This window comes from Lepus europaeus, chromosome 12 (genome assembly GCF_033115175.1).
Source record: "Lepus europaeus isolate LE1 chromosome 12, mLepTim1.pri, whole genome shotgun sequence".
Taxonomy (NCBI): Eukaryota; Metazoa; Chordata; class Mammalia; order Lagomorpha; family Leporidae; genus Lepus; species Lepus europaeus.
In genome coordinates, this window is record NC_084838.1 from 8781271 (window position 1) to 8794014 (window position 12744).

The 12744-nt window shown below is 49.7% G+C and overlaps 2 protein-coding genes across 10 annotated transcripts in view; one reads left to right on the plus strand and one right to left on the minus strand.

Moving 5' to 3' along the window:
* The first annotated feature begins 3193 nt into the window (after positions 1-3193).
* HSPA5 (heat shock protein family A (Hsp70) member 5) lies at positions 3194-7291 on the plus strand. Its single transcript, XM_062207540.1, has 9 exons — positions 3194-3241; positions 3339-3557; positions 3656-3887; positions 4196-4333; positions 4634-4746; positions 4837-5227; positions 5348-5585; positions 5867-6034; positions 6399-7291. Exons 2-9 carry the CDS (start codon positions 3436-3438, stop codon positions 6959-6961), a joined length of 1965 nt encoding a protein of 654 aa, XP_062063524.1. The 5' UTR covers positions 3194-3241; positions 3339-3435; the 3' UTR covers positions 6962-7291.
* Positions 7292-8690: 1399 nt separating this feature from the next.
* RABEPK (Rab9 effector protein with kelch motifs) overlaps positions 8691-12744 on the minus strand; it is a 34484-nt gene continuing 30430 nt past the window's right edge. For all 9 annotated transcript variants that reach the window (XM_062207549.1, XM_062207542.1, XM_062207546.1 and 6 more), the window contains 2 exons: positions 9278-9427; positions 8691-9015 (listed from right to left, as the gene is read on the minus strand). In XM_062207549.1, the coding sequence (XP_062063533.1) occupies positions 8729-9015; positions 9278-9427 (437 nt within the window). In that variant the 3' untranslated portion in view covers positions 8691-8728. The remainder of the gene's footprint in view (positions 9016-9277; positions 9428-12744) is intronic.

The window sequence follows — 12744 nt, forward strand, 5'->3', positions numbered from 1 at the left end:
TTGGTTCACCCCCTAATGGCTGCTATGGCCGGTGCACTGTGGCTGGTGCACTGCGCCGATCAGAAGCCAGGAGCCAGGTGCTTCCTCCTGGTCTCCCATGTGGGTGCAGGGCCCAAGCACTTGGACCATCCTCCGCTGCCTCTCCGGGCCACAGCAGAGAGCTGGACTGGAAGAGGAGCAACCGGGACAGAATCCAGCACCCCAACTGGGACCAGAACCTGGGTGCCAGCGCCGCAGGCGGAGGATTAGCCAAGTGAGCCACAGCACCAGCCAACACATAATATTTAGTGTCTAGCACTTTGTTGAGTATTGAGAATTCAGCACCGATGTCAACATTTAACATTCTCCAAGCCAGTTTTGTCTATTTACTTTCCTAGTCGATCCATAAATGGCCCTGGTTTGGAGAATACTATAAAATATAATATACATAAAATGATTTTAAGATTATTTATTTATTTGAAATGCAAAGCAATGGGGGGGGGGCAGTGGGAAAGAGAGAGATAAAGAGAATCTTCTATCCATTTCTTTACTCCCCAAATGGCCACAACATCCAGGTCTGAGCCAGGATAAAGCCAGGAGCCAGCAGCTCCCCCATGAGTCTCCCACATGAGCAGCAGGGACCCAAGTACCTGGGCCGCCGTCATCAACTGCTTCCCCAGGTACTACAGACAGGGAGCTACATCAGAAGTGCAGCAGTCAGGACACCGGTTTGTGTGTTCAGGTACAGGGTGCTGGCATCACAGGTGGCAGCTTAATCCACTGTGCCACAATGCCAGTCCCAAAACACTTGGCTTTAAAAAGAGACTATACTCATTAATGTACTCAATTACCTTTGGGAATTAGCCAGATATCTTTTTTTTTATTATTTTATTTTATTATTTTTGACAGGCAGAGTGGACAATGAGAGAGAGACAGAGAGAAAGGTCTTCCTTTTTGCCGTTGGTTCACACTCCAATGGCCGCTGCAGCCGGCGCACCACGCTGATCCGAAGGCAGGAGCCAGGTGCTTCTCCTGGTCTCCCATGCGGGTGCAGGGCCCAAGCATTTGGGCCATCCTCCACTGCACTCCCAGGCCACAGCAGAGAGCTGGCCTGGAAGAGGGGCAACCGGGACAGAATCCGGCACCCTGACCGGGACTAGAACCCAGTGTGCCGGCACCGCAAGACGGAGGATTAGCCTATTGAGCCGCGGCACCGGCTGCCAGATATCATTTTTAGGAATCAGAATGAGGAGAGTTTCAAGTGTTTACTTTGTCCCTCAAGGTGAGGCTGAAACAGAGAGCTTTGTTTTCAAGTGGAAATGGACTGTGATACATGGAAAGCCTGCTTGAAATATGAAGCTGTATGGGGCCGCTGCTGTGGTGCAGCGGGTTAAAGCCCTGACCTTAAGCGACGGCATCCCATATATGGGTGCCAGTTCAAGTCCTGGCTGTTCCACTTCCAAACCAGCTCTTTGCTGTGGCCTGGGAAAGCAGTAGAAGATGGCCTAAGTCCTTGGGCCCCTGCACCCATGTGGGAGACCTGGAGGAAGCTCCTGGCTCCTGGCTTCAGATTGGCACAGCTCCGGCCATTGTGGCCATCTGGTGAGTGAACCAGAGGATGGAAGACCTCCCTCTCTGCCTCTACCTCTCTCTGTAACTCTTTCAAATAAATAAAATAAATCTTTAAAAAAATAAAAAAGAAATATGAAGCTGTGAGGTGGCTAAATGCTGATTTCCACCTTGATGCTGGACTGATGCAACCCCACGAAGGGTCAGTGTTGCTACAGTATTACAAGCCCTGTTGAAAGCAATGTGTGATGCAACCCCTGTAGTAGCGATGGAGTCTCCTCTGAGTCACCAGTATAACCTTTGAGGAGCATTAAAGGAGGGAGGAAAATTCTTGAGGACTGACTCAACATACTAGTGAACTGGAAGATGTCCCGGTGCTATCTTACACAGTATGTCCACGAAATCTCAGGAACATTTAGTGGGTAAACGGAAGGATCCATCCATGGATGGATCATCAGTTACTAAGTATCTGGAAATATTGTGAATCAGGGCTTTGCTGCGTTGATAGCAGGTTCTCCAAAAACATTTGTTGAATGAATGAATTTTGTAAAAAGCTGGGAAGGGAACTGGCGATGGAGTGAAGTCAACCTGCCTATCAACCCTGACTCTCTAGTCCACCTCTTTTGGTCTATTTTCACGGTAGCTTCTATTACTTTTTGCAACAGGATGTTATACAAGAGGAGAGCGGGCATTCCCAAGACTTCTGCCGACCAAACGCATTTAGCACATCAGATCTTTCACAGGGAGGAAGACTAAGGGATGATCATCTGCGCCACAAAGGGAGAAGATGGGCAGGGCCGGGGGCGGTGAGGAGTGGTACAGTCCGGAGCGAGGCCGACACGGTGCGGAGGGGGCTCAGAGCTGAGGCGGCGGCTCTGGCCGGGGTTGTCCTGTGACTTACCGCAGGGCAGGCCACTGTGAAGAGGCCTGGAAAGACAAGGAGAGCTGGGCACGGGTGCAGGGGCGACAGAACATAGGGACCGTGCGATTCGCGGTCGTAGAGATCGGGCCAGGCCCCAGCTCCACAGCTGCGGGACGCTGAGCAACAAAGGGTCCTGAGGCTCGGACGCCCAAGCCGGTACCGGTACTGGCCGCGAAGGGGAGAAGTGTTCCGAGCTGGTCACAGCACCTATGCTGAGAACACAGTCCCGAGGCGCGACAGAACCCGGGGTGGGGGGAGACAGCCGCCCCCGGCTTCGGGATGAAGGACAGAGCAGGGGAGGACAGGTAGTAAAAGACTCAGATCCCACCGCCCCCGAGAGACAGGGCACGCCAGACCGCCTGCAGTCCCCGAGGGCCCATCGTAGAGGCGGGACCTTGAGCGGTTACCGGCGGAAACCGCCTCAGGGTAAGAGGTCGCACGAGAGACAGGCAGCTTCTGAACCAATAAGGCCAGGGCACAGGACGGATGTGGCTCCTCATTGGTTGCTTTTAGGAACGACCGGCAGCCAATGAGCCCGCCCAGGAGGCGTAGCTGTGACGTCAGTTGCGGAGGAGGCCGCTTCGAATCGGCGGTGGCCAGCTTGGTGGCCTGGCCCAATCAGCGGCCTCCACGAGCAGCGCCTTCACCAATCGGCGTCCTCCACGACGGGGCTGGGGGGAGGGTATATAAGCAGAGGCCGCGACGGCGCGCTAGACACCGGCCAGGACAGCAGACAGGCAGGTTGACTTCTGGGTTTCGCGAGCGTGCGAGGTAAGCGCCGCGGCCTGCGGCTCCGGGCCCGCGGCTCCGGGCCCTCCCTTCGCCGTGCTGGCGGCTCCTACCGACCCCGGGCCCTTGTCGCTTTCAGGTCGGGAAGCTCGCTGCGTTTCTGTGCTGCGGCCTGTGGCCCGATTGCCCGCGACGCCTGCCTGCCTGCCGCCCCAGTGGCCCACGGCGCCGGCAAGATGAAGCTCTCCCTGGTGGCTGCGGTGCTGCTGCTGCTCGGCGCGGCGCGGGCCGAGGAGGAGGACAAGAAGGAGGACGTGGGCACGGTGGTCGGCATCGACTTGGGGACCACCTACTCCTGGTGAGCGGGGTCGCGGCCGCGGAGGGCGGGGCGGGGCCGCCGGGGCTGGCGTGGGCAGGGCGATGCCGACGCCCCGGCTGTGTGGGTTTTTCCGCCAGCGTCGGGGTGTTCAAGAACGGCCGCGTGGAGATCATCGCCAACGACCAGGGCAACCGCATCACGCCGTCGTACGTGGCCTTCACCCCTGAGGGCGAGCGGCTGATCGGGGATGCGGCCAAGAACCAGCTCACGTCCAACCCCGAGAACACCGTCTTCGACGCCAAGCGGCTCATTGGCCGCACGTGGAACGACCCGTCCGTGCAGCAGGACATCAAGTTCCTGCCGTTCAAGGTCTGCGCGACTCCGCACCCCGGGGTGGGGTGGGGGTGGGGGGATTCGTTCAGGGTTAGCAAGCGGTGGCGAGACGATGTGCAGGCGGGTTCGGGGATGTGTTTAATAATTTTCTACTTCCTGACACTCTAGTACGTTAGGAAACTTTGGCAAATACTTTGGCCAAGATAGTTGAGGATTAAAAACGCTGATTGCAGCTAGAGAGATGGACTCCTTGAGGGGCCCAGTAACGGGGAAGAAAGCGGGTCCTTTAAGACATGAAATGGCATCACTTCTGTGTCTGAAAGTGATAATCATTCTTTAACCAGGTGGTTGAAAAGAAAACTAAACCATACATTCAAGTTGACATTGGAGGTGGGCAAACAAAAACATTTGCTCCGGAAGAAATTTCTGCCATGGTTCTCACTAAAATGAAAGAGACTGCTGAGGCCTATCTGGGAAAAAAGGTAAATATTGTTAGCACAGTGTTAAGTGTGTTAACTGTTACTGACTTGTATGTATAGCTGCCTTCATGGTTTTAAACGTTTGAATCTGAATGACATCCATGTGGGTCAGGTGTAATTGGTGCTTTTACTGTAGGCCAAACAAAATACTAGACACTTTTTCATGTGTTTTCACATGCAATTCCGTGTGTGGGAAATTGTATGTGTTATCCTACTTGTGAACTTGCTTACCTACTAAAGTGATAGTTTGGCTATAATTGAAAGGTTAAACCATGTGACAAAATATACTTATCCTCCTTTTAGGTTACCCATGCAGTTGTCACTGTACCAGCCTACTTCAATGATGCCCAACGTCAGGCGACCAAAGATGCTGGTACTATTGCTGGACTGAATGTTATGAGGATCATCAATGAACCGTAAGTGAAATTCAATGATAGGGCATATTTGCCAAATATGGAAAATGTGAATTTGACTAAGCTTTCCCCACCTTTTCGTTCTCTTAACAGTACTGCAGCTGCTATTGCTTATGGTCTGGATAAGCGGGAGGGAGAGAAGAACATCCTGGTGTTTGACCTGGGTGGTGGAACCTTTGATGTGTCTCTTCTCACCATTGACAATGGTGTCTTCGAAGTCGTGGCCACTAATGGAGACACTCACCTGGGCGGGGAAGACTTCGACCAGCGTGTCATGGAGCACTTCATCAAGCTGTACAAAAAGAAGACTGGCAAAGATGTCAGGAAAGACAACAGAGCTGTGCAGAAGCTCCGGCGTGAAGTGGAAAAGGCCAAGCGGGCCCTGTCTTCCCAGCATCAAGCCAGAATTGAAATTGAGTCCTTCTATGAAGGAGAAGACTTTTCTGAGACCCTGACTCGGGCAAAATTCGAAGAGCTGAACATGGTATGTTTTTTGGTTTCTGCTTTGCTAATGAGATCTAGTTAGACTCTGACGTTAGGATGGTGCTATCTAGACATTGTCTGGGTATAACGGGCATCACAGTGACTCCATCTCTTGTTCTAGGACCTGTTCCGGTCTACCATGAAACCCGTCCAGAAAGTGTTGGAGGATTCTGATTTGAAGAAGTCTGACATTGACGAAATTGTTCTTGTTGGTGGCTCTACTCGAATTCCAAAGATTCAGCAACTGGTTAAAGAGTTCTTCAACGGCAAGGAGCCATCCCGTGGCATAAACCCAGATGAGGCTGTAGCGTATGGTGCTGCTGTCCAGGCTGGCGTACTCTCCGGTGATCAAGATACAGGTAGGTCATTAGCATCTTTCAAAACGCCTCAGCACCTTGATGGGAAGACTTAGCTGTTGCTTTAGAAACAATAGATTGTGAGCAGTAAGGTCACAGCTAGTGTACAGTGACGACAAGGCTGGGGCAGTCTCAAGGTCCTTAGCAAATGTGCTTCATTCACTGTCTCTAAAATGCTTGTGCTTAGAACCTTAACCAGATGGTAAGAAAAAAGATAACCTTAAGTCATGGGGAGATTTGTAGTGTATGTAACTTTTGAATAAAGTGATTATTTTATTTTGCAGGTGACCTGGTGCTGCTGGATGTATGTCCTCTTACACTTGGTATTGAAACTGTGGGAGGTGTCATGACCAAACTAATTCCAAGAAACACTGTAGTGCCCACCAAGAAATCTCAGATCTTCTCTACAGCTTCTGATAATCAGCCAACGGTTACAATTAAGGTCTATGAAGGTAATTGCTTGCATTTGTTAATACTTATTTTGTATTCTTTATTACAGTAGCTAGGGAAAGAAGTAGCTGCTATTTTCAGATTGGGGTGGGGGGGTCCTTTGCTGTTGAGTTTCACAGTCAGCACTTATCTAGCTATTTAGCACTTTTTCCTGTTAAAAATAACTTCTGAACCAGCTTCTAGAATACAAGAACGAAAACCTCATGCTGGAAAGTAGATGAGATTCCATTAGTAACTTGGTCCCAGTTGCTGCTCCCTGTGGGCTCAGCTTGATGAAGTGCTCTTACCACTATAGCCCTAACTGAAATATAGGGACGAGGATGACTGTGTTTGTCAATAACAGGTTTTTCTGTGTGTGACTTCTAGGCGAACGACCTCTGACGAAGGACAATCACCTTCTGGGTACATTTGATCTGACTGGAATCCCCCCTGCTCCCCGTGGAGTCCCGCAGATTGAAGTCACCTTTGAGATAGATGTGAATGGTATTCTTCGTGTGACAGCTGAGGACAAGGGCACGGGGAACAAGAATAAGATCACAATTACCAATGACCAAAATCGCCTGACACCTGAGGAGATTGAAAGGATGGTTAATGATGCCGAAAAATTTGCTGAGGAAGACAAAAAGCTCAAGGAGCGCATTGACACCAGAAACGAGCTGGAGAGCTATGCCTACTCGCTGAAGAATCAGATTGGAGACAAAGAGAAGCTGGGCGGCAAACTGTCCTCCGAGGATAAGGAAACCATGGAAAAAGCTGTAGAGGAAAAGATTGAATGGCTGGAAAGCCACCAAGATGCTGACATTGAAGACTTCAAAGCTAAAAAGAAGGAGCTAGAAGAAATTGTTCAGCCAATTATCAGCAAACTCTATGGAAGTGCAGGCCCTCCTCCAGCTGGCGAAGAGGACACGGCAGAAAAAGATGAGTTGTAGACACTGCTCTGCTAGTGCTGTAACATTGTAAATACTGGACTCAGGAACTTTTGTTAGGAGAAAATTGAGAGAACTTAAGTCTCGAATGTAATTGGAATCTTCACCTCGGAGTGGAGTTGAAAATGCTATAGCCCAAGTGGCTGTTTACTGCTTTTCATTAGCAGTTGCTCACATGTCTTGGGGTGGGGGGACAGAAGGAATTGGCCATCTTAACATTGGGTTAGGGGGTGTGTTCACCTTGGAAATGTTCTATTTAACAACTGGGTCATGTGCATCTGGTGTAGGAACTTTTTTCTACCATAAGTGACACCAATAAATGTTTGTTATTTACACTGGTCTAATTTTTGTGAGCAGCTTCTCATTAGATCATTTATTTTAAGAAGATAACTAAAACTTAAGGTTAGATTCTCGTGTGTGGTGGTAGGGGGGAAATACTTGGGATGTTGAGAATAAGGAACCATTTCCATTACGTACTGCCAGAGAATATTCTTAGCTTTCATCTAAGAAAATGGGAAGGAGGATCACCCATAGCCTTATCTAGGCAAGGGCCATTTGGGGATGCCCAAAACTCTTAAACACATCTGAAAATTCTTCTCCTTTCTTAAAGCTTCCTTTCTGGTGACTTTATTATTGATGCTTTGTAGTTTCTTGGATTCCCAAGAATTGGATTGACCTGATAAGTTTACATACTGATCCTAGTTTATAATTTTAGGATATAAATGTGTCAGAATCCCTAACATTTCTTAAATTTCTCATTAGTGGTACTGGGGTGGGATCTAGGATGGGGACACCGAAACTACACCAAGGCTGCCCCCAACCGATAGTGGGTTAGGCAGTGGTTTTTGTCAAGATAGGTGTAAGATTAGCTTGGTTTTCTGAGGAAAGGGTGGGCTAGAGTAGGATCAGTAAAGGGCAGACTGTCTAGAAATCCAGTGCTGCCCAAGGGCTGATAGTACAGATGGGCAATTGGCTGAGTATTTGCTAGGGGTGGTAAAACGGGCCTCTCCTGCACTGTCCCAGAAGCATTTGGACCGGCGTGGAGTGTAGTAACAGGCCTGCAGGTCAAGCCCAGTGCAAATATTAAAATTAGCCTGCAGTGCTAAATGCCCTGGGAAGGGGAGGCCGGGGTAATTAGGAGCTTCAGGAGGCAGTCTTGACCCCGACCCTGATGGCCCGCACTACCCTGCACCCACAGTCTACCTTTCTAAGCAGCTGCTGAGTATCATGAAGACTTAAACTGGTAAACATGTACTCATGTATACAGCTGATGGTGTGGCCTATGATGGACTCCACAAACTGTTCATAGTAAGCGTAGTAATCAAATCTCACTCGCCTAGGCTGTCCTGCTAGTAAAATGCCTGTTGCACTGGCCTGTCCACTTTGACCTACCTAATAGAGGAGAGCCACACGGAAATGTAGTGCCTATGATTGGAGGTATAGCAGAGAGTCTCACTTTTCTGAGAGTTGCTGACAGTGAATTTTGGGGCTGGAGTGGCACAACAAGTTAAACCACCATCTGTGACGCTGGCATCCCGTAAATGCAGGTTCCAGTCCCAGCTGCTACACTTTGGACCCAGCTAATACACCTGGGAAGGCAGCAGAAGATGGCCCCTGCCAACCACATGGGAGACCTGGATGGAGCTCCAGGCTCCTGACTTCAGCCTGGCCCAGCCTTGGACTTTGTGGCAATTTGGGAAGTGAATGAACCACAGTTGGGGGTCTGTCACTTTAACTTTCAAATAAATCTTTGAAAAAACCTGAATTTTATTAGTCAACTACAGTTACAATACAATCATCATAGATTTCCCCTTCTGTATTCATGCCACCAAAGACAAAACAGAGCAGAACGTCAGTCTGACTTTCCTCACATGAGTCACCACAGTGGGTCATTCCTTTGTCATCAGAGTTGCCCTTCTCGGCTTCACGGTGGACAGTGACTGGATCCTCCCTCTCAGAAGCAGATGTCACTGGCCATGGAATGACACACATGGAGTGGTCCAGTCGTCCAGGAGGTAGAAAAGTATCAAAGTTAAGCAAGGTCCAATGTTGATTTTCTATGTTGGGGGAGGCGAGGAAAGACTGTTAAGCTATGTTAAGAAATTTCCAGAAATGCTCAGTTACAGCATCAGCTCAGCCATAACAAAAAGAAATCAAGGGGGAAAGCTACTAGTCATGTGACTGCTTTAATGAGGCCCCTGCCTGGATGTTTAGTTTCATTCCTTTGGATTTACACAGAACCAAATGGAAAGCTAAAGCACTGTAGCATTGTTCAAGGGACATTCACATCTGTAAAGACACTGAGTGCCAGTAGCTCACCTATGTGATATTGATACATTGTGTCCAGCGCTCCTGTGGGCGTCATTCCACCAAAGACATACAAGTGCTTCCCCACGGCTACAGCCGAGTGAGCAGCACAGCCTGCGGGAACAGCCCCAGTGGGACTTAGCTTTTGCCACTCCATGTCACCTGCCCAGAGAAACGAAAATGTTTTGGCACACGGGCTAAAATGCGGTTTCAGACTTACCCGAATGCAGTTTGGCTGAGAGCTCCGAGGCAATAGAACAGGCTTTGGCAGGCATAAGAATTACCTGGGTGCTTAAAATACTGATGGGTAGTGAGTGGAGAGGCTCAGTGATCCAGAATTTTAACAGGCATCCCAGGTGAGATTGATGGTGGTCTTCAGAGCTCTGTGTGTGTGTGTGTCCCAGGTGAGATTGATGGTGGTCTTCAGAGCTCTGTGTGTGTGTGTGTGTCCCAGGTGAGATTGATGGTGGTCTTCAGAGCTCTGTGTGTGTGTGTGTGTCCCAGGTGAGATTGATGGTGGTCTTCAGAGCTCTGTGTGTGTGTGTCCCAGGTGAGTTTGATGGTGGTCTTCAGAGCTCTGTGTGTGTGTGTGTCCCAGGTGAGTTTGATGGTGGTCTTCAGAGCTCTGTGTGTGTGTGTGTGTCCCAGGTGAGTTTGATGGTGGTCTTCAGAGCTCTGTGTGTGTGTGTGTGTCCCAGGTGAGTTTGATGGTGGTCTTCAGAGGTGTGTGTGTGTGTACGTGCGCACCACAGGAGTGGCAGAACTACAATTGAACTCAGGTTGGGAGCCAAAACCTGTGTTCCCTAATACTTTAAGGAGCTGCCTCTGTGCCTACTCCTAACCTGTACCTGCACTGTTTCAAAGACACACTGAAACTTTTTTTTAAAAAAAAGAGAGGATGGGGCTGGGCTGGTGCTGTGGCATAGCGGGTAAAGCCGCCACCTGCAATGCTGGCATCCCATATGGGTGTTGGTTTGAGTCTTGACTGCTCCACTTCCGATCCAGCTCTCTGCTATGGTCTGGGAAAGCAGTACAAGATGGTCCAAGGCCTTGGGCCTGTGCACCCGTGTGGGAGACCTGGAAGATGCTCCTGGCTTCGGATGGGCAGAGCTCCTGCCATTGCGGCCATCTGGGGAATGAACCAGCAGACAGAAGACCTCTCTTTCTCTGCCTCTCTTCTGTGTAACTCTCAAATAAATAAATATTAAAAAAAAATTAAAATTAAAAAAAAATTAAAAAAAAAAAGAGAGAGAGAGAGAGAGAGAGAGAGGCAGAGCTCCCACCTCTGCTGATTCACTCCCCAAATGCCTGTAACAGCCAACAAAGAGGTGGGAATTCACTCCAAGTCTCCCTTGTGGGTGACAAGAACCCATTTATTCAAGCTATCTCTGCTGCCTACAGGGGTCTGTATGACACGAAAGCTGGAATCAGGAGCTGGAGGCAGGTATCAAATCCAGGCGTTCTAATATGGGATGTGAGTGTCTTTAACTGCTAGGCCAAATGCCTGCCTCAAACAAGCATTTAAATAAGGTAGGATATCTGGGCCGGCACTGTGATACAGCAGGTTAATGCCCTGGCCTGAAGCACTGGCATCCCATATAGGCGCCAGTTCAAGACCCGGCTGCTCCACTTCCGATCCAGCTCTCTGCTGTGACCTGGGAAAGCACTAGAATGGCCCAAATTCTTGGGCCCCTGTACCCACGTGGAAGACCTGGAAGAAGCTCCTGGCTTCAGATCTGCACAGCTCCAGCCGTTGTGGCTATTTGGGGAGTAAATGAGTGGATGGAAGACCTCTCTCTCTCTCTGCCTCTCCTTCTCACTGTCTGTAACTCTGCCTTTGAAATAAATAAATAAATCTTTAAAAAAAAAAAAGGGTAGGATAGAGAACCATTTGGGTAAGTAGAAAAAACAGTTCCTCAGCACAAGAGAAAGGTGGTTTTTTTTTTTTAAAAAGATTTATTTATTTATTTATTTGAAAGTCAGTTACACATAGAGAGAAGGAGGCAGACAGAAGACAGAGAGAATGAGAAAGAGGTCTTCCATCCGCTGGTTCACTCCCCAGATGGCCACAACAGCTGGAGCTGTGCCGACCCAAAGCCAGGAGCCAGGAGCTTCTTCTGGATCTCCCACATGGGTGCAGGGGCCCAAGGACTTGGGCCATCTTCTACTGCTTTCCCAGGCCATAGCAGAGAACTAGATCAGAAATGGAGCAGCTGGAACTCGAACCAGTGCCTATATGGATGCTAGCACTGCAGGCGGCGACTTTACCCACTATGCCACAGCGCTGGCCCTAGAATTTTTTTTTTTATTTTAAGATTTTTAATTTTATTTATTTGACAGAGTTACAGAGTGAGAGGGAGAGACAGAGAGAAAGGTCTTCCTTCCTTTGGTTTACCCCCCAAATGGCCGCTACGGCTGGAGCTGCACCGATCCAAAGCCAGGAGCCAGGTGCTTCCTCCTGGTCTCCCATGTGGGTGCAGGGCCCAAGCACTTGGGCCATCCTCCACTGCCCTCCCTGGCCACAGCAGAGAGCTGGACTGGAAGAGGAGCAACTGGGACTAGAACCCGGGGCCCATATGGGATTCTGGCACCGCAGGCGGAGGATTAACCAAGTGAGCCACGGCGCTGGCCCCTAGAATTTTCTTTTTAAAAATAAACACTAGGGATCAGCTCTGTGGCATAACGAGTAAGGCTGCCACCTGTGACAATGGCATCCCGTATGGGTGCCGGTTCAAGTCCTGGCTGCTCTATTCTGATCCAGCTCCTTGCTATGGCCTGGAAAAAGCAATAGAAAATGGTCCAAGTGTTTGGGCCCCTGCTATGTATGTGGGAGAGCATATGAAGCTCCTAGCTCCTGGCTCCTGGCTTTGGCCTGGCCCAGCCCTGGGCATTGTGGACATCTGGGGAGTGACCAGAAGAGGGAAAATCTTTCTCTGTCTCCCTTTCTGTAGCTCTGACTTTCAAACCAATAAAGCTTGTGGCCAGCTCTGTGGCATAGTAGGTTAAGCCTCTGCCTGTGATGATGGAAATCCCATATGGATGCCAGTTTGTTCCCCAGCTCTTCCACTTCCCATCCAGCTCCCTGCTGATGACCTGGGAAAGCAGTGGAAGATAGCCTGGGTACATGGGCCCCTGAACCCATGTGGGAGACCTGGAACAAGCTCCTGGCTCCTGGCTTTGGATTGGCAGAGCTCTGGCCATTGCAGCCATTTGGGGAGTGAACCAGCAGATGGAAGACCTCTCTCTCTTTCCCTCTCTCTGTAACTCTGCCTCTCACATAAATAAATAAATCTTTTTTAAAAAAAAACTTTAAATAAACAAACATTGGGAGGCTGGTATTGTGTGAAGGCAGCATCCTCTATCAGAGTATTGACTTGAGTCCTGGCTATTCCACTTCAGTTCAGCTCCCTGCTTATGCACCTGGGAAGACAGAGGAGGATGTCCCAAGTCCTTGGGCCCCTGCCACCCACGGGGGGAGA

Coding starts and splice junctions, on each gene's coding strand:
- HSPA5 (XM_062207540.1), top strand. CDS start 3,436: ATGAAGCTCTCCCTGGTGGCTGCGGTGCTGCTGCTGCTCGGCGCGGCG. Junction 3,558..3,655: donor TTGGGGACCACCTACTCCTG/GTGAGCGGGGTC, acceptor TTTTTCCGCCAG/CGTCGGGGTGTTCAAGAACG. Junction 6,035..6,398: donor TACAATTAAGGTCTATGAAG/GTAATTGCTTGC, acceptor TGTGACTTCTAG/GCGAACGACCTCTGACGAAG.